At 39.9% G+C, this 23,233-nt stretch overlaps 2 protein-coding genes across 7 annotated transcripts in view; both read left to right on the top strand.

The window, feature by feature from the left end:
* Nucleotides 1–106: 106 nt before the first annotated feature.
* Nucleotides 107–6,432, top strand: Ndufb1 (NADH:ubiquinone oxidoreductase subunit B1). Of its 3 annotated transcripts, XM_087195514.1 has the most exons (4): nt 197–294; nt 3,824–3,966; nt 5,015–5,159; nt 6,325–6,432. In XM_087195514.1, the coding sequence occupies exons 3-4, from the start codon at nt 5,020–5,022 to the stop codon at nt 6,359–6,361; spliced, it is 177 nt and encodes a 58-aa protein (XP_087051640.1). In that variant the 5' UTR covers nt 197–294; nt 3,824–3,966; nt 5,015–5,019; the 3' UTR covers nt 6,362–6,432. The 3 variants fall into 3 exon arrangements, with proteins under 3 accessions (XP_004837078.2, XP_087051640.1, XP_087051639.1); XM_004837021.4 differs by lacking the exon at nt 3,824–3,966 and having other exon boundaries at nt 107–294; XM_087195513.1 differs by lacking the exon at nt 3,824–3,966 and having other exon boundaries at nt 223–421.
* Nucleotides 6,433–10,663: 4,231 nt separating this feature from the next.
* Nucleotides 10,664–23,233, top strand: part of Atxn3 (ataxin 3) — a 40,298-nt gene continuing 27,728 nt past the window's right edge. For 2 of the 4 annotated variants that reach the window (XM_004837016.3, XM_087195511.1), the window contains exons 1-5: nt 10,664–10,749; nt 17,289–17,453; nt 17,603–17,647; nt 19,742–19,827; nt 20,430–20,496. In XM_004837016.3, coding sequence (XP_004837073.1) covers nt 10,726–10,749; nt 17,289–17,453; nt 17,603–17,647; nt 19,742–19,827; nt 20,430–20,496 — 387 coding nt within the window. In that variant the 5' untranslated portion in view covers nt 10,664–10,725. The remainder of the gene's footprint in view (nt 10,750–17,288; nt 17,454–17,602; nt 17,648–19,741; nt 19,828–20,429; nt 20,497–23,233) is intronic. The other 2 variants (XM_087195510.1, XM_087195512.1) reach the window with 2 other exon arrangements.

Raw genomic sequence — 23,233 nt, forward strand, 5'->3', positions numbered from 1 at the left:
GCGATACCAGTTCAGGGGGGTGCGGACCAAACAACAGGAAGACGAAAGCGCTTTCACCAACAAGACTTTTCACCTTGGGCCGCAGATGTATAGAGAAATTATCAATAATGTTTGAAGTTTTTAAATGGAAAGAGTAAAAATTTGAAGAAAGAAGAAAAGATGTTTCCGCCGCCGCGTCTCCCCCTGTGCGGGCTCCGCATTTGGCAGATCCCGAGGTCGCGCTTCCGCCAGTGGGGGTGGCTGAGATCGAAGCTGCCCTTGGTGGTGGGGTCATTGTTGGCACCCAGTCTGAAGGTGGGTCAGGGGTCTCTGGCAGGCCTCGGCGGCTCTGATTGCGGTCGTGCAGGCGGGAAGAGTTCTGGGAAAGCCTTCGGCAGTGATGTGCGCGTGTGGTGTGGTGGTCTGGGGCTCCCAAGAGAAGGTGAGGGGAAAAGAAATACGTTTGTCTTGGAGTGGACGGCTGAGTTACGTTTCCTGTCTGGAGGCTTTTGGGAAGGGTATTTCGAAGCCATCATAATTGGAAAACGGTTTTACAGGTGAGCTGAAGGCCAGCCTCGACCGAAATGGAGAGGAGACCAGCCTAGATCCCATGCCTAGCCAGAAGCAGGGAAGGGTCTGCTTCTCCGGGACCGTCCACATTTGTCCACATCTCTGCGATCTGTCTTCTCTTTGACCTGACTATATCAGATCCTCTTGCGTCGACTGTTCCACAAACCATGCACTTGCCAGTTTGCTTTTAAAAAACCTAACAAACTTGTGTTTGGTTTCCAGGGTGTATATGGCATTAAGAGTGCAGGAGTAGATTCTTCTATGCATGTAGTACAGTTTTTATAGGTTAATGGATAACTTTTTTTTTTTTTTTTTTTAGTTACTGGGGTCGAACCCTCGCACTTGCTAGGCAAGTACTCAGTTGGGGCTTCAGACTTGAGATCTTCTGACCTAGCTCCAGAGTAGCCAGGATTACCGGTGTGGGCGGCCAAGTGCATACTTTTAAAGCAGTACATATAAAGTGCTGCTGTGGGGGGCAGTTAGCTTAAAATGTCTAAATATCTGTACGTTTCCCACATAAATTCAGAGTGATTTACAAAACTATGCTCCAGATACAGGATTTTTTAGAAGTTAAGGGAAAGATAATTGGATTGAAGAAAAAGTAATATTAGGAAAAAAAAGAAGAAAATAAAGTTAATATAAATGTTTACCTTTACACTGGAGAAACAGTAATGTATAACAAAAGAGCTTGGGCCAAGGAGCAAACTGCAGGGGTACTGTACCAATCAAACTCTATCCCTTACTACCACTGTTGTCCCTGGTTATGTCCTTAGCCTTTGAACTCACTGTGTAGCCCAGGCTGGCACAGCAGTCCTCTTGCCTCAGCCTCCCGAGTGCTGGAATCATAGGTGTGCGCCACCATGCCTGGCCACATAATGCTCTTATGAGATTTAGATGAATTGATGATTATGAAAAGTAAAAAGTGCAGTGCTGTATGATTCAGGTCTTGCTAGAGGAGGACCCAAAAATCTGGATCATTTTAGTATTAAAAGATACATGACCAAGCCTGGGGGTATAGTTCAGTGGTATAATCTGTGCTTTTCGGAAGCTGTGGGTTCAGTCTCCAGCACGTCTCATCCCCTCCGCCCAAAACATAGAATTTAGAAAAAGATGATTGAGTAATGACTGCTGAAGTCCAAAAGATAAAACCCAGTTCGTGTTTAAGGAATTCCATAGCTGCTTATGATTCTGAAGTAAAAGCAAAGTTTTCTTACAGGTCCTATAAAGACACTAAAAATACATACAGCACACTCACAGGGTTGCCATTCCCCAAACCAATTGGCCCTTTTTTCCTCCTGCTAACGATCTACTCATCCCAAACCTGGGCCTGCCTCACTGGATCATGCCCTAGTCTTGCCTTTGCCTATGAGATAAATCTCTCTTAGAGTCCCTGCCCATGACCAAGGGCCCATCCACACTGTCCCCTATCCCCCACCTCCTATTTGCTTTTTTTTCCCCTCCAGTACTGAGGATTGATCTCAGCCTTCATTCTGAGCTACATCCCCAGCCCTTTAAAAAAATTATCTTTGAGACAGGTTCTGAGTCACTAAGTTGCCCAGACTGGACTTGAATTTACCATCCCCTTGCCTTAGCCTCCCAGTCTAGTTCACTTTTTATGAAAATACATCTCTGTCCTTCCTGGAAAACATACAGGATAAATGATGTAGAGTGGGCTGCTTCCATAGTCCAGTGGATATAGGTTGTATCATAATATGAAACGCCTCTGGGACTAAGATTTGTTGTTTACTTTGGGGATGTTCTTTCATGGTGATTGACTCCAGTTCTGGATTCTGAGTGTGCAGAATCCTTTTGTGTTTCAGTCCCAGTGTTTAATTCTGAAGTCTGTGTAGTCTACTTGAAGCAAGGACCATTTCGTCTCCTCTCATCCCTTCAGAGTAGAGCCAGACCAACCCAGTCCTTAGCTTCTGGCTCTGTTGAAAGAATGCCAGGGATGCTCATATCTCACAGATGGCCATGGGCTCTTTTAAAACTCTTATTTGCTGGTTAAATACAAAATGATATGTAAAAGCTGTGCTGCTCAGGGTGGTAATGACACCTGTTAGGAGCTAATAAAGACAGGAAGCAGACTAGATAACCACTGAGTTCTTGAATTTGAACACAGGCCACATGAACAGATATATTGTTTAGTGCTTTTAAAGTTATAGTATCTTCTAAGATCTCAATATTATGTCCCTTAACTGAAGGCACAGTGCTAAGAGAACCATCATCTTCAAGGAAATAAAGGAAGGTTGATTGACTTTAGGATTGTACCCCCAAGAAGCATTTGCATCAAAATCAGCTGGGGAATTCTTTCAAGTATAGATTTGTCCAGGCCTCACCCTGGAAGTAAGGCCAAAAGAATCCTTATTTTGAGAGGGCTCCCTGGGCGATGGTGATGTTATCAAGGTTCAGAACTCTAGCTGTAGACACCAGACTAAAATTTCAAACTTTTAAATTGTACATTTAAATGTCTCATCATGTACTTAGATCCTAGTTTTCTAGATCGGTGGCATAGACTAGAACCTGCTGTATGTAGTATTACATGTTATTTATGAACTACACTGTGCAAATTAGCATCATGGGCAGTGACTTTGGATAATAGGTATTTAATAAAAGCTTGAGAAATAATTAGAATTGTGTAAGTATGTGGACTAGGTCAGAAGGAAAGGTGTGAATTTAGTCTACATATTCCTAGCTTAGATTAGTGCTAAGCACTTTAGTTGGCAGTAAGATATTGCTTCTACTAGGGTGTTGTCATGTGTCTTCTCAGCCATGGTGTGTGATTTATTCACATGCACGTGAATGTGTGTGCTTTTTCACTTTTATTACTATATGTTTGCAGTACATAATGATTACTTCACAGTAGGGGATTGGCACATGTACATAACACATTTCAATTGTCTTCTTTCTCTCCCCTCCATCCCCTCTTTTATTTTTGCACCATCAGATTCATTTATTTATCTTATAAGAACTTATAAAGTGAATTATCATGTATGTAGATTGAAAACCAGACTAATAGGCCAAAGAACATATAAAACATGTAAGACAATTGTTACAGTCAAGGCATACCTTTAGATACATTGTCCACACTGAATTACATACATTTTTTTCTTGTCTTCTTTCTTTTTTTTTCTTTCAAGTGTGTTTTTATTTCATCTATATGTACAAACTTTTACTGATGATGGTTTAAATATGTTTTTATTGAATTAGTGTGCATTTGTTATTTTTCACATCATGATAACTAGTTCTCCTCTTCTGACTTTTGAAAACTCAGAAATGTAAAAGCTCTTATGTACCAAAAATATAAATTCATGGAGAGGCTCTTAAAAGAGGCAGTGTGGAATGATAAGGGGCAGACATTTGGAGTGAACCTGAATTTGAATTCCAGGCCTCCACTAAACAGCTATTTGAGTTAAGGTGCGTCCTTATTTGTATAATATTTGATATTTGTATTATTTGATAATAGTTATTTCATGCTATATGTAGAAATATATGATAGCCTATCTTTCATAGGGTCAATTAATTGAGATTCAGATCTATTGTGACACTATTTTATACATGTAAAAGTTCTAAATCAGTATTAGGACCATGAAATAATCATCTTTACAGGTAGTTTTTTAAAAAATAAAGTCTTTCTTTGTAGCTCAGACTGCCCTTAAACTGATTTGTAGCATAGGCTGGCCTCTGACTCAGCCTCCCAACTGCTAGGACTACAGGCTTGTACCACCACGCCCAGCCCGATTTTATTTTAAGGAGCTAAAATTGGAAATGTTGTAGAGTTGAACTTTGTTAATCAACAGTTTTGTCACGGCTGTTTACAGGCACACAGTTCTAGATCCTGAATCTCAATAAATGTGTTGATGTTATATCTTCTGGAAAAACCTACATGTAATAGGTATCCCAGCATACATTCCATCAAATAATGTTGAGGACCTGGTGTGTCAGGTTTTGTTGCAAGTAGAATTCTTTTAATCTCTTACTCAACCCTCTATCAAGTCACTGGTGAATTCAAAAATAAAATTTAATAAATAAATTTAATAAATTTATATTAAAATTTATATTTTAAAATAAATTTATGTTTAAATTTTTATTTATAGATATTTATGTAAATTTTTATGTATAATTTATATTTAAATAAAAATAAATTTAATAAAATTTAATAAATAGGTTTTACTGCAGTTTAATTTTATTTTTTATTTTTTGTATTTTAAAATTTTCTCTTGAAGTGTAAACTGACCATTGTCACCTAATAGTCATCAAGTAGATTTTAATTACTGTACTACATTCTTTTTTTTAATACTGTACTACTGTACATTCTTATGCCAAGCAGATTTTGAGGCACATTTTGATTTTAAGATGTTTCACATCCACAGCTATCTTTCCATTGCAGATGCAATTTAGAAGATATTATATAGGCAATTATATGTATATTTCTGATTTATAAATCTTTTTGTTTTGCTTTTAGCAATAATGGTGAACTTAGTTCAGATTGTGCGTGACCACTGGGTACATATACTTGTCCCCATGGGATTTGTCTTAGGATGGTACATGGACAGAAGGAACGATGAAAAGCTAACTGCCTTCCGGAACAAGAGTATGCTATTTAAAAGGTTAGTTCACACATTTTTTTCTTTAAAAACAGCTATTGGCCAACTTGAATATTCTTCTTAATACTATATGCACCAAAGATAAACAGAGGGGGTAATTTCTCTCCCCTGAAGAATTGGATTCAAGTGATACTGTTTTTTAGGCTTGTTATTCACTTCTTTGATAAGATTATATGATTACCTTTGGATGTAAACAGTCTTCGGTTTATAAACAGTCTATTGTAGATCTTTGAACATCTCATTTTTTGAAATTCAGAGTACCTTTTAACATAGAAACAAAGTTTTAAACCAGTTAATCAAATCTTGTCCTGTATAAAGGATTCACATATAATGTCTTACATAAGCCATGATGCAAGTCAAATAAAAAGTGATCTAGTGCTGTGTTTTCAACAACATTACCTCAGAGCTTTAAATACAGGGCTTCAGTGATTGTAGCTGGAAGCTTCCTGGTTCCATTGTATCTTTAGAGATGGCTCCTCTGGCAGCAGAGGGTTATGGTTAGCAGAGAGAGTATGTGCCAGTGGATGTACTCCTGTCTGGATTGGAAGAAGCTCAGCATACAAGAGGGCTGTAGCTGGGTGTGATAGCACACGCCTGTAATCCCAGCACTGGGGAAGCTGAGGCAGGAGGATTGCCACAAGTTCAAGGTCAGTTTGGGCTACATAGTGAGTTCAAGACCAAGCTGAACTATATAGCAAGACCCTGTCTCAAAAAAACAGAAACAAAAACAAAAAGGAAAAAAGAGGAGTGAGTAGCTTCCACAGGTACTTATAGAGGTGGTTTATAAGTCAAGGATTTTTAAAAAGACACAGTGAGGTAAAAAGGATATAGAAAACATGAATAAACTCATTGAAAGAATAATAGCTGTTATATGTACTAAGAAATTGTAGGTCTTTAATGTGGAAAACTGAAGCTATGGTAAGAGTTTAAAGTCATGAGAGAATAGGATGAATCTAATATAAAGGTTTTTTTTTTTTTTTTTTTGGTACTGGGGGTCGAACTCGGGTCCTTGTGCTTGCACAGCAGGCGGCGAAACCACTGAGCTAAATCCCCGGTCCATAATATAAAGTTTTTAATGGGTCATATTAATAGACTATAAAATATTCTTCTGACCACCTCATAGCAGTTTTATTTACAGTTTTTCCTTTCCTTCTTTCTTTCTGCATAGGGAATTGAGGCCCAATGAAGAAGTTACCTGGAAGTAGACTGTGGCTAAATTACAGAATATTCATGTTTTAAAAGTTATGGGAGAAATAAAAACATGTTTGTTATTTAATTATAAGAATTTGAAATGTGATTCTTTCTATACTGTTTTTGGTGTTTTTGTTATTTGTTTTTGATGGTGAGGGAACAAGGTCTCTCTCTAGTCCAGGATAGCCTTCAACTTGCTCTGTGTCCCAGGCTGGCCTTGAACTCACGGTCCTCCTGCCTCAGCCTCCTGAATACTGGGATTACAGGTATGTGCATCCCTCCTGGCATCTTTTATACTTCTTACTGAGATGATCTTTTATATACTTTTTTATACTTTCGCTGAGTTAGTCTTCAAGTTTTTTTTTTTTTTTATCAAAACATTTATTGGTCCCGAGTTCGATCCCCGGCACCAAAAAAAAAGTTAATTTTGGGCCGAGGATTCAGCTCAGTGGTTCCACCTGCCTCGCAAGCCCAAGGTCCCGAGTTTGATCCCCAGGACCAAAAAAAACCCCCCAAAAACAAAAAAACCACATTTATTGGGACAATTTAAATAGGGAATTTCCACTTATACATGATATGTCCTCCTCTTCTCTTTTTCAAGTTTTAAATACACTTGGTTTATAAAATAATTATTGAGTGTCTGTATGCATAAGTGTTAAATTTGTAATTAGTATTTTAATTTTTTGTTTCTCACTTTGGACCACAATACTATTAAATTATATATCTAATTTTTCCCTCAAATTTTTTTTCAGAAAAAAATGTTTTTAAAACTGTGTGTGCTATGATGGTTCCAGTGTGTTCCCTAAGAGTTCATAGGTGAAAATGTAATCCCCATGGTGACATATTAAGGTGGTGGGAACAATCAACAGCGGTAGATAGAGTTTGAGACTTTTGAGAGATGATTAGGGTTAGGTAAGGTCATCAAGGTTGAATCTCAATGATTGAATTTTTGGTGGCCTTGTAAGAAGAGAGACCAGAAAAAACATACAGTCAGGAATTGCTCTAAACCACCTCAGGACTTTGCCAACAAGAAAACTATCACCAGGTGTGGCCCTTGACCTTGGAACTCCAGAACTGTGAGCTGAAATAAACCCCTTTTCTTTATAAACTCACCTAGCCTCAGATACTTTGTTAGAGTAGTACCAAGTGGACTAAGATAGTATACTTCAAGGGAACTTTAACAGGATGATGCAAAGATTTTATTTGGCAAAAATCATATAGCTGAAAATTTTAATGACTTTGGGTTTGTCAAAGATTTCTTAAATTCAACACAAAGTATAAATTGTTTTTAAAAATTAGTAAATTGCAGTTTATTAAATTTAAAACTTTTGCTCTTCAAAAAAAAATTTTGTGCAATCTTACGTGACATAAAATTGAAAGGAAGTACATTAAAGAAAAATTGAGTTGTCCAAGATAATATAGAAGTGTATCTATTTGGTGTATTTGGACTTAGTAACATCTTTCTCCTCCTGAATTAGGGTCATACTCTTTTGTCTTACTGCTCTACACCAACCCTTGATAAAATGACCAGGACTCCTGTGACCCTCACAAGGTGACAGTTTAGCAGCATTTAAGTAATAAAGCTACTGTGGTGGAGTAGGTGCTGTAATATGGATAAGCACAAGGTATAGTGGTAGCACAGAGTTTCCAAGTCAAGGGAAGAAGTTGGTTAGACTGGAGCAGAAGAAATTCAGGGAGTTAAAGTGGAATAAAGGATTGGCCCAGATCACAAAGAGCTTTTTAAGGTGGCAACAGAAGGTAATGGTAAGCCACTGAAGGATTTTAAAGGAAATAAGATTTAGACAACTGTGTAAGAATCCTTCCCAATATAATTTATTTGAAGGTGGTACTAGTTGTCTTTTTCATGATTATAGTCCCATTTTCTGATGCACAGTAACACTTCCTTTGTTCAATAAATGAAAAACTGAGTAAGATTTGTTTTTTGAAAGCAAGATCACTGACAACGCTATGAATTAGACATACTGAGACTGGAATCAGGAGACCAGTCAGAGTTCCACAGACTGGGCTACACACGAAACCAAGAAGGCTTGAACCAAGCAATAGCAATGAAGAGACAATTAGGTGTGGATGTGTAACATGTGCAGACTAATTGGAGTAAGGGGTGAGGTGGAAGTGTTATGCAAATGGAATCAAGAATGATTCCCAGATACTCGGTGCTATGGTCTGAAGGTCTGTCCCTTCAAAGCTTATATGCTGAAATCTAAGCCCTGATGTGTTAGTATTAAGAAGTGGAGCTTGGGCATTTCTTAGCTCATGAGGGCAGAAGTCCTAAGAAGGGCATTAGGTCCTTATACAAGAGGCCCTACAGATCTTGTTCCTTTGCCTTTCTGCCATGTGAGGAGGACACAGGAAAGGCACCATGAATGAGGAACAGGCCCTCACCAGACACCAAATTTAATGATGCCTTAATCTGAGACTCCTCAGACTCCAGAACTGTGAGCAATAAATTTCTACTGACAAATCACCCAGTCTGAGATATTTTGTTAGAAGAGACTTAAAGTACTAAGACAGCTGGCTTCATTCAGTGGAAAGACAACGACTGTACCTTTAAAACATACCAGAAAACAGTTTGCATTTTTTTTTCCACTTCTTCAGACTATAACTTATTTCCTTGGTTAAGCCACAATTCCCTAACAAGGATGTTTCCCCAATATAGAATTATGGACCACATGCAGAAATGTTCAGTAAAGGGTAACCAGGTCCTCCCCTTGAGCACTTGCTCCTCACTACAGCCTCCATTCCCTTACCTCTCCCTGCTCCTTCTAGTGCTCTTGAATTTGCATTCACCAAAACAGTCTCCATAGGAACAGAATTTAGTGGTCTCTTGTAAGTCCGTGTGTTGCTTGACCTCTTGGCAGCAAGTGACACTGGCTGGTCCCTGAAGCATTCTCTTCCCAGGGCTTTTCATCATATTACAACCTCCTGCTTTAACCTCCTCTTTGACTATTACCTCTCACCTCTCAGGACCCAACTATCTTTTCAGTCTGTTGGTTTTCTCTAAGATGATTTTATGTACTCTAATGATTTCAGTTACCTTTTTTTATACTAACAAATCCCCATCCTACAGCTCAAACCAACTTGAGCTCTAGGCCTGACATCTACCCATTTCTCAACATATGAATGTCTCATAGATACTTAAATTTATTTTATTCAAAACAAAAACCCTGTTTTCTCTTCCCCAAACCTTGCTCCTCCTCTAGTGTTTCTGATCTGAACAAATACCGCTCCTGCTGTAGTGGCTGTGTAGGACAGAAACACAGAAGTCGTTCCTAACACTCCTCTCACATTTTCCAGTCCCTCACCAAGTTCTCTTGTGTCACCCTACTAATTATCTTTAAGAATGGTCTCTCCATCCTCGAGCCACAACCCTGGTACAGACCGCCATCATCTCCCATGAAGACTTCCTTTAACAGCAATTGCTCTGTTCTGCAGCCAGTGATCCTTCTAAAATGCCAATCTGATCATGTCTCTTAATGTAAAATTGTTCTCTATCTTTCCACTGCCTTTTAAAAGCACATCCTGGTCTAGTTTCAAGGAGCAAGATCTGCACCTATCCTACCCCTTAAGTTTCATCAAGCCCTCCTCTCACTCCCACACGCTTTTGCTGGACTTTTCACTTCCCCCACCTGACATTTCCTCTTCAGGTCCACAACACACTGGTAACAAGCTGCCTGGCTTTTTAACACGGAAGACAACTTACTGTCTGACCTTGGGCTCTGCTGCTCTTAACCTATCATGCCTCAGTTTCCTCACATGTATAACAATAATACAAAGCTACTGCATTAAACTTATATGCTAAGCATTTAGAAAAGTGCTTAGGGTATAGTAAGCCTTATCTAGATATTAACTATCCTTTTTACACAAATTCTAGGTATTGGGGAAGTGTAATGATAATCTTTTTTTTAATTGAAGCTTTCAGTGGGTGAGAAGGCGGGAGATATTAAATAACTGCATACAGATGAAGTAAGTAGAAAGTACAAACAAGCTGAAAACAAAACATAGAACCCGGATGGGCGGTCCTCATCCAAACACCCAGGCTCCAAACATCCAAGAATCCATGGCAATGGGTGGGAGGTGCAGAAGATCCTCCAGGCGGAAGGCGGCGCTGCAGCAGCCCCAGACCTCGGGATAACAGGTGATAAGGACTCTACTAAGGTCACGTGTTTTTTGCGCTTACCACCCCGGCCTTCACTCGTTCTCCGCCCACGTGGTATTCCTTCTGACGTATGATTGGTCAGCGCGAGGCACGTGAGCACGGTGGGTGGAGTGGGCGGAGGGGTGGGACCGGGACCCGCATTGGGGGCGGAGCTGGAGGGGGTTGGTTCTGCGCGGGGCCGTTGGCTCCAGACAAATAAACATGGAGTCCATCTTCCACGAGAAAGTGAGTGTCTCCGTTCGGTGGGGAGCTGTCCGTGGAGCGGTGGCGGGCGTGGCATGTGGCATCCCCGGCCTCCCGGAGGGCTGGGTGGGGCCGAGCGTCCCCATCCCGACTTGTCGGGGCTAGGGGCGCCACCCGCCTGCCGCGCCTGGGTTGGGCATCTTCCACGGAGCCCCTGCTGCGCCCTCCTCCGCTTAGGCTCTAGCTCCGTGATCCTGGCCAGGCCGGGCGGGCCGGGGCAGCATCTAGCCTTTTCAGATGATTCCTTCTGTCTCCCCCGCTCTTACAGCCACCTCTCGGAAGCCTCCCAGCCCTTCCCAACTCCACCCACTCCCCCAGGCCCACCCCTGGTGCGGTTAACTTTTCCTTCTCTGGCTGCTGGGTTCTATAATGGAACGTCCCGAGCCCTTGGATCTTTGGGGTCAAGTTCGCGTCCTTCTGCACTGTTTCGTGAGCCTTTCGAGGCCGGGGACCTTGGTTCGCCATTGTAGGGCCTGACACTTAGGAAGTGAAGTAGGAAATCGGGACGCTGCAAAGCGGGGAAGTCGTCACAATTTTTTTTTTTTTTATTACGGGATGTTTGGGTTTGGTTTCTTTCCGTATTCCCATTCTTCTGGATCTGCAGGCCGGCTTTGTTTTTAGGTGTTGGGGTTGACTGGAATATTTTGTTTTGATCTACTTAGCTCTTTATCACCTTAGTTACCACACTGTTGAAGATACTGTTTGTGGCATCTTGAGAAACTGGTCTTCTCTCACGAACAATTATCGAGTCATTTGGGCGTGAGTGAAACTTTTGTCAGGATAACTTTGGCATATGTCTTCTTTCATAATCGGTTCATGTTTGGAAGGTGACTACTGAGGCTATTAATCAGGAGCAGGGGATTTTTTGTTTTAAGTACTTGTGAATGATCATTTAAGACACTTAAAAATTCACACACAACAAAAGAAACATGGAATAGTGTATATTTGTAATGTAAATCTAAGTAAATGTTAGATGCAATGCTTTCCTTTTTAGAAAACATTTTTGAATGTTTCGGAACTGGGAACAGAACATATGTGGGCAAGGAAGGACTGGTACAATCTCTAATCTTTTGACATGAGTGGTGTGATTTATGAATCTTGGAGAGGAAAGATTTGTTTATTTGGTTGAGGAGGTTGGGTGAAAACTATGCATATATATGTTTGTATAATTAATTTTCAAAGGGATTGGCATAGAATTCAGCATGGAAGACTGAACACTTTATGCACTATTTCTTGAGATTTGTATAATTTTTTTTAGTTGTTTGAGACTGGGTTTCACTATATAGTTCAGGCTCGCCTCAAACTCACTGTGAGTATAGGAAAAGTATATTGGGGACTAGGAATAGCTCCTGAGAAACAGGAGTAGTCCTGGAAGTGGGTTGCCCAGTGGCCTCTCAATTTAGAATTACTTATAGACAAGTAGGATGCACAAATTGTTTAGGGGTTACCTATCACAGGTACTCTGTGGATTTAAAATGACCAATAGGGACTAAGACTCTCTAGTCCAGTTCTTTCACAATCTTTACAGTAAATTGGGATCTCAGAAGGAACTGGTTAATTTGCAATAACTTTCCCAAACTTCAGGGTCTTAGTAGGGAGTGACTGCACCTCCCTTCCAATCTGAGCAGGGAGTGGGTGGATTCCATGCAAGTCCTAATCCACAGTTCACAATTTTTGTCAGTGTGGCTGGTCACCCCACTGTATCTTAGGCCCTTCCGCCAGCTAGCTGCCTTACTCATAAGCTAGCTAAACAAACTATTTTCTACACCATCACACCGGACATATTTTTAACAGCATTGATTGTTATCTCCCTGGGATAGATTTCGATGAAGGTACCTACTGAGCCATGGTATCAAAAGAAGCTGGGCACTAGTATAATAAAAATCTATGTCCAAAAGAAGTCACTATCAATTATTAGCACGGTATATGCTTAAAAATACTTCCGAAATATGTTTACTTTTGTCACAAACTTGTATGTCCTTAGCAAATGAAGATTTTGTTTTAACAAATTTTGACATATTCAAGAAAATGTGTTTGTAATTGTAGGGCCCATTGTTACTCAGTACACAATCCACAAGGGGATATTTGAGCTTCCAGTGCCATTTTCCCTTTCTTTTCACAACATGCTTTTAATGCTTGAGCCAGAGAAACAACTTGGGCCCTCAAAAAATTGTGTAGCTAGGGATGTTTGCCTACTAAAGGTCTAGAAGCCATTTCTTCTTGGAATGTTGGTTTCCACATTTTCAGACTTGCCACTTTGAGTACTCTTTATTAAGTTAGAAGTAAAAACAGTGTGAGATAATGCTTAAGTAAATCAGGAGAGTTTCTTAGGTGAGCAGGATGGCATGAGCCTGTAGTCCTAGCTACTCAGAATGGAGTCTGAGTCTTGAGCCCAGGAGTTCCCAGGCAGCCTGGGCAACATTGTGAGAACTCTTATGTGAGGCGGAGAGGGGAGAGTTATCCACACAGAGTTCCTTGAGCATTAAAGTTGTGCTATTTGTTTAAACAGCGTTTCTGTAAATATTTTAAGGCTTTACAAGCTGCATACATCCCTGTCACATTCTTACTTTTGTGAGTGTGTTTTTTTTCTCCAGCTGTTTTAAAGTGTAAAAAACATTCTTAGCAGGTTGAATTTGGCCCACAGGTTAAAGTTTTCTAACCCTTTCCTTTAACCCTAATACTAAATGCCAAGAACTGCAGGTTTTGTGAGAGTTTTTGTTGTTTTTCTGGTGCCTGCTTTCTGTCATTTTTGTTATTACTTCCATCGTTGGCTGCTCCTGGTGCAGTCACCGTGTCATCTGAGTTGTGACTTTTAATGTAGTGTGAACTGGGAAGGCTAACCATGAAAACAGTGAAGAAATGCTGAGCGTTGACTCTGTGACACCCGTTAAGCCCTTTTGTAATTGCTGGCTCATGGCCATGTTTAGGATATTTGAAAAAGCCAAATTCTGAATGAGTGACTCCAGGAAGTGGTGATGGAATAGACTATGAAGCCTTTACCTGGCTTTGAATCTCAGCTCTTCCACTTGCTGCCTGTGTGACCCTGGACAAGTTACCTATTACCCTGTGCTTTAGTTTCCACTCTGTAGTGTAAGGGTATGAAGTGTCTCTCTCGGAGTTAGGAGGGCTCAGAAGGCTGCCTGTGGGTGGGCAGGCAGGGCTCCCAAAGGGCTGGCTGTGGTTTTTACTCAGACCCTTGTGTTTTCCAAATCTCACAGTGGGGAGTAGGGCAGGGCTGTTAGTATGCATGAGGCCCTGGATCTGTCCCCAGCGCCTAAAACAAGACAAAAAAACCCAGGGATGACCAGGCATGGTCATGCAGGCCTGTAATCCCAGCACTCAGGAGGGTGAGGCAGGAGGATTGCTCTGACTTCCAGGCCAGCCTGGCCTTCATAAAGAGTTCAAGGTCAGCCTGATCTACATAGGGAGACCTTGTCTCAAGCAAAACAAAACAAAAAACAGGGATGGAGTAGGGACAAAGTTTTCTCTCACTTTTGTGGCTGTAACTGGAGAAATTGTGACCTCACTAGCTGCGAGCCACTTCTTCTTTACCCAACTATGAAGATTGCATGTCCTCTGTTAGCTTTTTTTTTTGGTACCCAGGATAGAACTCGGGACCTTGCGCTTGCGAAGCAAGCCAGGTGGCGGAACCACTGAGCTACGTCCCCAGCATGTTAGCCTATTTTTGAGAGCACCCTCAGGGTTATACCTAGTTGGTTGTAATTAATAGTGTCTCCAGGGATTTGAGCTAGTTTCAGATTGTTCCTGAAGACTGAGTGGTGATCTAGATGAGGTTCCCTTTGTGTGTGTGTGTGTTTTTTCTCCTTACTGGGAATCAAACTCAGGACCTTGCGCTTGCAAGGCAGATGTGGTGCCACTGGGCTACATCCCCAGGCCCCCTTTGAGTTTTTATAAAATACCTTGTTAGAACTGGAGATGCAGTGCATTCCTCCTCTGAGCCCAGCACCACAAAGTCTGGGCCTCAGATCTTGGAATCCTACACCACTGAATTTTAACTAGGTGAGTGAGCTTCTGTTACTCTTTGGTGAAGGCTTGACGAGGAAGAGGTGACTGGGGATTGTTTGGGGCTGGATATAAGGTGGAAAAAACACAATCTCAGGTAGGGTCATTGCATATTTTTTGTAATTCGTGTAGGTGTTTTTTTGGTACTGGGGACTGAACCCATAACCTTCGCACTGGGCTACTTCCAAGCCCTTTTTTACTTCTTACTTTGAGACAGAGGCTAGGCTTGAAATTGGAATTCTGCTGCTTTAGCCTCCCAGAGTGCTGGGGTTTCAGGTATGCACTACCATGCCTGGCTATCCTTTATTTAAAACATTATTTGAGAAATTTAATATTCACATAGTTGTAATTAATTAATTCTCATTGTTATATAGTATTTGTTTGTGACTACAACACTGTTTATTCTTTTATGATCCAAACTATCCTTTTGGCATTGTGTATCACAAACATACTAATTTAAAAATTAAATAAATAAAAATAAATGCAAATTTCAAACAAAACTATCCCTTTTGGTAGTTTTTAGTTCGCGAGCCTTTACAAATAGTGCTTTTATGCATGGTCTTACCACATTTCTCTTAATGAACACGTTTGCATTATGTACCTAGCCGTGGAACTGCTAATCACAGGGTATGTATATGTTATGCTTTAGAAGATAAGAGTTTTCCAAAGTGGTTATGCTAATTTACACTTAGTACCATATAATAGTTTCTATGTCTCTAATCCTCTATCGTTTTAGCCAATCTGGAGTGGGTAGTAGTGATATGTTGTGATTATAATATATATTCCCTAATGTCTGGTGAAGTCAAGCACCGTTTTGTGTATTTTTGGCTGTCCTCTTATTAAATACTTACCTGTTTTTCAGTGGAACAGAAGTAGAACATCGGTGTATCACTCCACTTCATGTTATATCATGCAGTGGGACTTGCTCTCTGGCAGTGGGAGTACAGTAACACATAAAACAGGTAGAGACAGGACTGTCACTGTTGTGGCTACAACTTGAGGAGTAGATACCTCGAGCCCCAAGGGACTCATTCCTTACCAAACCATGAAGATAAACTTCTTTCAGCCCCATCTTAGATTCACACTATATCAGTACTGCCTTCCTATTTCATTATGTGTATATACGCCATATCTTTCTACATTTTTGTTCCCATAAAATTGATTAGTCAGGAAAAATATGTACTTTGCAAGGTGGTGGTATTTAGGGTCACTGTGTACTATTGGTCGGAACAACTTTGGTGATGTCAGGCAGGTTGAATTAAGAAATAGACCTCATTGGAGGAAGAGAACTTCGAGGGCCAGGGTGAGCAGAAGGAAGTGTTTTCTCATCTGCCATTTTCTCACGGAAAATCAGACCTGGGATCTCTGCTCACAGTGGGGGATCTCATCCCCCCATGAATCTCCCTTCCTCTGCTGCACTGGTGTTGTTAGCGTAGGGAAAGCAACACTAGTGGGAAGAGGAGAGTGACAGATGGACTGCTCAGTGCCAGGCAGTCTGGATTTGGGTTCAGGGTCTCAGTTATATGAGAAAACCATCAGCCTTTGTATCAAAAAGCACCACTCCTGCAGAAAGTCATACCCACCCTTCATGAGGAGGAAGCGTGATCCTATGGGAGCCGAGCTGGGCTGCAAACTCTCTTGCTGGCTAGTCCAGGAGAGAGAGAGCTCTCGGGGTCTGTTTGGGACAATTCTCATCATACCTCTACATAATCTGTGTACCTAATCTGTAGGGTTCCCTGCAGAGGGCCTTAAGTCTGTAGGTACCAGTCTTAACACCGGACAGAATTTTCTCACCTCTATCAGTTCTTAAAATTGGAAATGCCAGGGACATTTAGATCAAGTAGAGATTATTTTGTGAAAAGAATAAATGTTTAGCCAGGCACAGTGTTGCATGCCTGTAATCGCAGCTACTCAGGAGGCTGAGGCAGGAGGATGGTGAGTTCAAGACTGGCCTGGGCAATTTAGATAATAGGAATAGGGAGACAGATGTTTCTCCAACAGGAAGGGGATCAAGAAATGGAGGGAAAGGAGTGGAAGAGGAAGGAAAGGGGACAGAGAAAGGAATTAAAATGTGTTATGTGCATGCACCAACTCCCCACAACGAATATAAACATGTACTACTAATAAAAGAATAAATGTTTTAGGGATTAAAACTCCCCTTCAGAATTAATAATCTGCTGTGAAATCTCCAAAGATGAATTTTTAAGTGAAAATTAGGCTAAATGTTTTTATAGTTTTTGTAAAATATGAGATTGGATAAAGTTTACTATAAGTCATTCTTAATGTTTTTGATCATATTTGTAGTTTCATCTATGGTAGAACTGTAAAGTTAATGTTAGCAAATGAAAATGTACGTACCTATGTTAATCATGTTTGCCTAAAGGCTTAAAAGGTTTGATTTACTTATATTAAAAAGTTAATCATTAAACTTTTTAGGAGAGGATACTGTACAATTGTTTAATAAATTACATTTCAATTTTTTGTTTTGGAAATATTAGCAAGAAGGATCACTTTGTGCTCAACATTGCCTAAATAATCTACTGCAAGGAGAATATTTTAGCCCTGTGGAATTATCCTCAATTGCTCATCAGCTAGATGAAGAAGAAAGGATGAGAATGGCAGAAGGAGGAGTCACTAGTGAAGACTATCGCACATTTTTACAGGTATGGATTTTAAACTCTCTAAATTGCATTTTTCAAAAATGGATATTGTTTAGAAGATGAGCCATCCATTGTTATTTTAAATATACATGCTAACGACAGCTTTTATCCTTTTCCCTTCCCCACCTTCACCGACCCATCACAATGAACAGCAGCCTTCTGGAAACATGGATGACAGTGGCTTTTTCTCTATTCAAGTAAGTAGTCACAGCGTATAATAAATGCTGTCGGTGTCTGTTTATGGTTGATGTGGAGTATCTTTCCACAGCCTTTATAGTCATTGTTATGCTTTTTTTTTTTTTGTACTGGGAATCGAACTTGGGACCTTGGGCTTTCGAGGCAGGTAGAACCACTGAGCTAAATCCCTGGCCCCTCTTTATAGTCATTGTAATGATGTGACCTTCAGAAGTTCTTCCAGTAGATTGTTTCTATGAGTATAAAACTGCATGGGAGAGTACTAAATTTTTACATAGACAAACATGAACATTAGGATTGTGGAATCTTTGCTTTAGAGTAGGGCTTTTAAATGCTAGAAATCTTAATTCTTCTATTTTTTAATTTAAAAATTTTTTTTGCAGTACTAGGGATCAAAGTAACCTTCATTCTAATAAAAGTACAGTGTTTCAAATGCAGCATCTTCCATTAAATCAGCCTAACAGGATTGAATTCCTTAATTATAGTTGTACTTCTGATCTTTTAAAAAAATTTATAGCTCCTTTTTCCTCTCTTAATGCTGGGGATTGAACCTCGGGCCTTGTGTGTGCACACACTCTGATGCTGTATACCCCTAGCCCTATAGCTCTCTTTTAATTCTTTAGGCATTATTTATTTATTTCTTACAGTGCTGGGGATCCAACCCTGGGCCTCATACATGCTAGACGAGCATTCCACCACTGAACTACACCCCAACATGTGGTTGTTTGTGTATGAACTTGTGAGATTCTTTTCTCCACGGATCTGTCATTCTAACAGTGTGAGGTGTATCCAGAATTCTTTCAGAACTTCTCTTAAGAGTCCTATTTTTGCAAATATCTTTGTTTCTATTCTCCTTATGTTACTCTCCTAAACTGTTCATTCATCGGCATTTCCATCCAGTGCTTTACGTGTCCCTGTCAGTGGTAGGAGTACTGCAGCTGAGCTAAGCTCGGAAGCCACTTGGGCCAGCACTTGTCATTTCCTTTGCATGGGGAATTCTTCTTGGTCCCAGTTCATGTTTACCCACTTCACTGCATTCACTTTTTGTCTTGTGCTGTTGCTTGGCTCATATGTTCCTTTATTGGCTCCTTGGAGGATAGATAGTGAATTTTCAGAAATTTCCCCTTTTTCTGTTTGAAGTAATCTTTTTCTTCTACAAATTACAAACCTGTGACCACAGAAATCTAAAATCAACAAAACATTATCATGTGTTATTACTGACATTGCAGGTAGTGAGTTGGATATAACTTTGGAAGCAGTGCCCTCAATAGCCATATTATCCAGATGTATGTAGTGGACTAGTTTTTGATGTTTTTGTTTTGTTTTGTTTTGTTTTTTGAGGCAGAGTCTCACTTTTTAGTTCAGGCTGGCCTTGAGCTCACTATGTAGCCAAGGCTGGCCTCAAACTTGCAGTGATTCTCCTTCCTGTGCCTCCTGAGTGCTGGGATTACACTTGTGTACCACTGTGCCTGCCTGTAGTGGCTGGGCATGAAGGCGCACATGTGTAATCCCAGCACTCCACAGGCTGAGGAAGGAGGATCATGAGTTTGTAAGTTTAAGGCCAGCTTGGGCTGTATAGTAAGACCTCTCCTAAAAAAAAGAAAAACGAAACCAGCACCTACAAGTGGGAATTTACATCTGAATTTTTGAGGCACTTCAATCTAGGAATTGTGGGTTCTCTGGAACATCTCAGAAACCTGGTGTAAAAGGCACTCTTTTGAAATATATATGTATGTTTGTGGATTTAATCATACTATTCAGACACTTCCCCCACCCCCCCTACAGTACTGGAAATTGAATCCAGCACCTATAATCCTAGCCCTTTTATTTTTTTCTTTCTGGAGATAGGTTCTTGATACATAAGCTATAGTGCTCAGCTTGGGCTCAGACTCACAGTCCTGCCTCAGCCTCCAGAGTGCTGGGATTCATGGGCTTGCTCCCACCCCAGCTACAGCCACATTTTTAGAAAACCGTAGCCTTCTAGAGAAATTTACATATGAAATACAATGGTTGTACAGTTAATGTATTTGTACTACTTAAATTTGGAGTCAATGGCTTAGTTCACGAAAAGCTGTTTTGTTTTGTTTTTTAAACAGGTTATAAGCAATGCCTTGAAAGTTTGGGGTTTGGAACTAATCCTGTTCAACAGTCCAGAGTATCAGAGGCTCAGGATCGATCCTATGTAAGGTTTTTTTTCCCTCTGTTTTTCCAGTGTTTCTTTTCCTAAACTTAATTTTTAAGGTTATAATTTCTCAATGGAGAAAAATACATTTTGAGTGGGTTTTTTCTTTCTGTGCAAGTGGGAATTGAACCCAGGCCCTCATGTGTGCTAGGCAAGCATTTCCCCACGAAGCTACGCCTCAGCACTTGGATGCTGCTGTTCTACTGTTCCCTGTTGAATTCTCATAGACTTTCCTCTTTATCCCTTTGATGTCCGTGGGCATCTGTTTCCCCTCTGGGGCATGACACACTGTCCCCAAGTGCTGCAGATGGTACCACTTTGGCACTTTTGTCCCCAAGAGCTGCTGTAGAGAAGATCAGAGAGATGTGTTGCTTTCATTAGAAAATCAATGATACCTACCTAAATTGTTACATTTTTATATAATGCTTGCTGGTCAACAAAATAAATAGGAACTTTTAAAAAATTGCTTCACATTTGTAATACAGAGTAGTGATATTTATTTTGTGGAATTGGTATAGGCATACAACATATCTTAGACATTTTCAATCTCTAAATAAGAACTCAGAATTTTAACTTAATACTGTGTATTTTTTCTTTTCTAGAAATGAAAAATCATTTATATGCAATTATAAAGAACACTGGTTTACAGTTAGAAAATTAGGAAAACAGGTAATATTTCTTCTTTCCTATCTTTTCTTCTCATTCTGGCTTCCATTTGAAACTAAACTGTAAGGGATTGGTGCCTTTAAAATGAAACTGACCAATAAATACTGTGTGTGGCATTGAGTCTTTTATTTTTTGGTGATACTGGAGATCAAACCCAGGGCTTCAGGCCTACTAGGTGAGCATTCTACCATTGAGCTATATCTTCACATCCTCAGTCTGGATTCAGTCTCACTAAATAGAAATTTTCCATTTTAAGAGGTCATGTCCAACTGGATGCCACGATGCATGGCTGTAGTCCCAGCTACTTAGGAGGCGGTGGTGGGAGGACCTCCAGTTCAAGGCCAGTCTGGGCAACATAGCTAGACACTGTCTTTAAAGAAAGAGAGATAATGTAATATTCTTTCATATATTTGCAACAACAATACACAATTTATATTCTAATAATCCCAGCACTTAGGAGGCTCAGGTGGGGTCGGGAGGGGTCACCTCGAATTCAAGGCCATACTGGGCTACATAGTGAGTTTAAGGCTAGCGTGAGCTACATAGTGAGAGCCTGTCTCAAAAAAAAAATCTATATTTAAGATGATGCAAATGTGGTTACTCTTAAGTGGGTTTTATGTGATAGATGTCATTTAATGATCACATTTATAGATTTGTGTTTGGCACAGTACTGTCCCAAGGCCTGAAATCGTGTCAGATGTGAACAAAAGCACTCAACTATGTTGCTTGCTTTAGTGTTTAACAAGGTTACTGAAATGATTCCAAAATGTAGTGTAGTACATACACCTATGTAAAATCACTTCTGTTAAAAAAAAAATGGTATGTGTCTTCAGCAGACATTTATCAGAAACAATCATTTAAAGTCCCTTTTCTTAGAATTTTCAGTGTTAGAGGATTATTGAAAACCAGCTTGTAGAATAAACTATTGACAACATGCAACAATGTAAACATGTCTCAAAATAAGCTGAAAAAAGCCAGATACAAAATACTATACACTGTACTGTTACATTTATGCAAAAGTCTAGAAGAATGGAAACTAGCTTTTAGTGACAGAAAGCAGATTGACCAGTGATTGTGTGGGGATGGAGGGAGAGGAATGACAGGGGAAGGCTCAGAGGTGCATAGGACACCGCACCATGAGGAACGTGTTCACTGTTTTGGTTGTATTATTGCTTCCGTGGGTGCATACCAATGTTAAAACTTTCAGACTGTGCTGTTTATTGGTAAACGGGTTCTGTTTATTGCGTGTCAATTATATCTTGATAAAACTGTTTAAAAATGAAATAAATAATGAAAAAGAACATAAAGTCAATAAAGTGCATTGCATTAAGTCAATAAAAAATAATTCAAAAATGAAAATCTTCTGTTATCTTTTAAGTCAGCTACCTGGAGGAAGCTTCATCTTAAATGATTATTGCTGGGGGCAGTAGATCAATGATAGAGCACATGTAAGTGCAAAAGTGCAAGGTCCTGGGTTCAACTCCTGCACAAAAACAAAAACGAAAAAGAAAAACCTTAAGATCCTAAATTTCTAAGAGCAAGTTACGGAGGTGTGATGTAGAGGTTTAGCGTGGAGACCAACCTAAGAGGGATTCAACTGGGAAAGAGCAGGGCAGGACACTGCTGAGAGTATCTAACCTCTGGCTTTACTGATACTTTCAGAAGGTTATGATCCACTGTTGCATACTTTTTTATATAAGGTAATAACTGGAGCTTTAAGGTCTGAAAACTTATATTCCACAGATTTCTTTGTATTGATTTGTGGGGAAACTTACATATTATTTTGAAACTGAACTTTTAAATCTTCAAAATTGAATTTTTACATTTTGACTAATTTTTTTTGACAAATACAGCAGATGTCAACTTTTGGTTTATTTTTGGTTTTGATTTATATTTTTAGTTGAAATTTATAATCATTATTATTGTTATTATTATTTTTTTGGTACCGGAGATCGAACTCGGGACCTTGCTCTTACAGGGCGGGCGGTGGAACCACTGAGCTAAATCCCCAGCCCCTGTTTTTTTTTCACTATAGATTTTTCTGTTCCTGGTCCCTGGGTAATGAGAGAGATTACTGTAAAAAATACTATCAGCAGTGTCAAAATCCAGGAAAATAGTTGCTCATGATACTGACAATAACTTTTGAAAGTTTGTGTATCTTGGGGTTGTTAGGTCTCCTTTGACGTTGTGGCTCAGTGCTGTCAATTAAATGAGATGGTGGCTTAGTGACCTTGTTGAAACGTGGTGGTTACTATAAACTCTAGGACTGTCTGACATCTCACAATTGGAGCCTGTTGACCAAAATTATCAGTAGTGGGAAAACTGTGTAGTTGTTATTTTTTGCATATGTCAATATGTTTAGTAATGTTGGGCTGATATTTTAAAAAGATTTAATTATAGCTATCAATAAAGCCATTTTAAAGTACAATCAGAGGGCCAGGGATGTAGCTCAGTGGTGCCTTGCCTGCCTGGCAAGCGTAAGGTCCTGAGTTTGATTCCCAGTACTGGGGAAAAATAAAGTACCATCTGGAGTAGGAAGTGGTGGCCCATACCTGGACTCTGGGAGGTGGAGGCAGAAGGATTTGCAAGTTTAAACCCAGCTTGGGCAACTTAACAACTTAGCAAGACCTTGTCTTAAAAAAAAAAGATTTGTGGATATAGCTCAGTGCAAAGGCCCTAGGTTAGTTTATGACTTAAAGAAAACTTTTGTTTTTGAACCAGCATTTTAATAATGACAAAT

This window comes from Heterocephalus glaber, unplaced genomic scaffold, assembly GCF_053883595.1.
Source record: "Heterocephalus glaber isolate CG9 unplaced genomic scaffold, H.glaber_assembly_v1.0 deba00001608, whole genome shotgun sequence".
Taxonomy (NCBI): Eukaryota; Metazoa; Chordata; class Mammalia; order Rodentia; family Bathyergidae; genus Heterocephalus; species Heterocephalus glaber.

Bases quoted from the DNA above. Each gene is read 5' to 3' on its own strand.
- Ndufb1 (XM_004837021.4), top strand. From the start codon at position 5,020: ATGGTGAACTTAGTTCAGATTGTGCGTGACCACTGGGTACATATACTT. The intron at 5,160-6,324 runs GTTAGTTCACAC...CTTTCTGCATAG, and splicing joins AAGAGTATGCTATTTAAAAG to GGAATTGAGGCCCAATGAAG.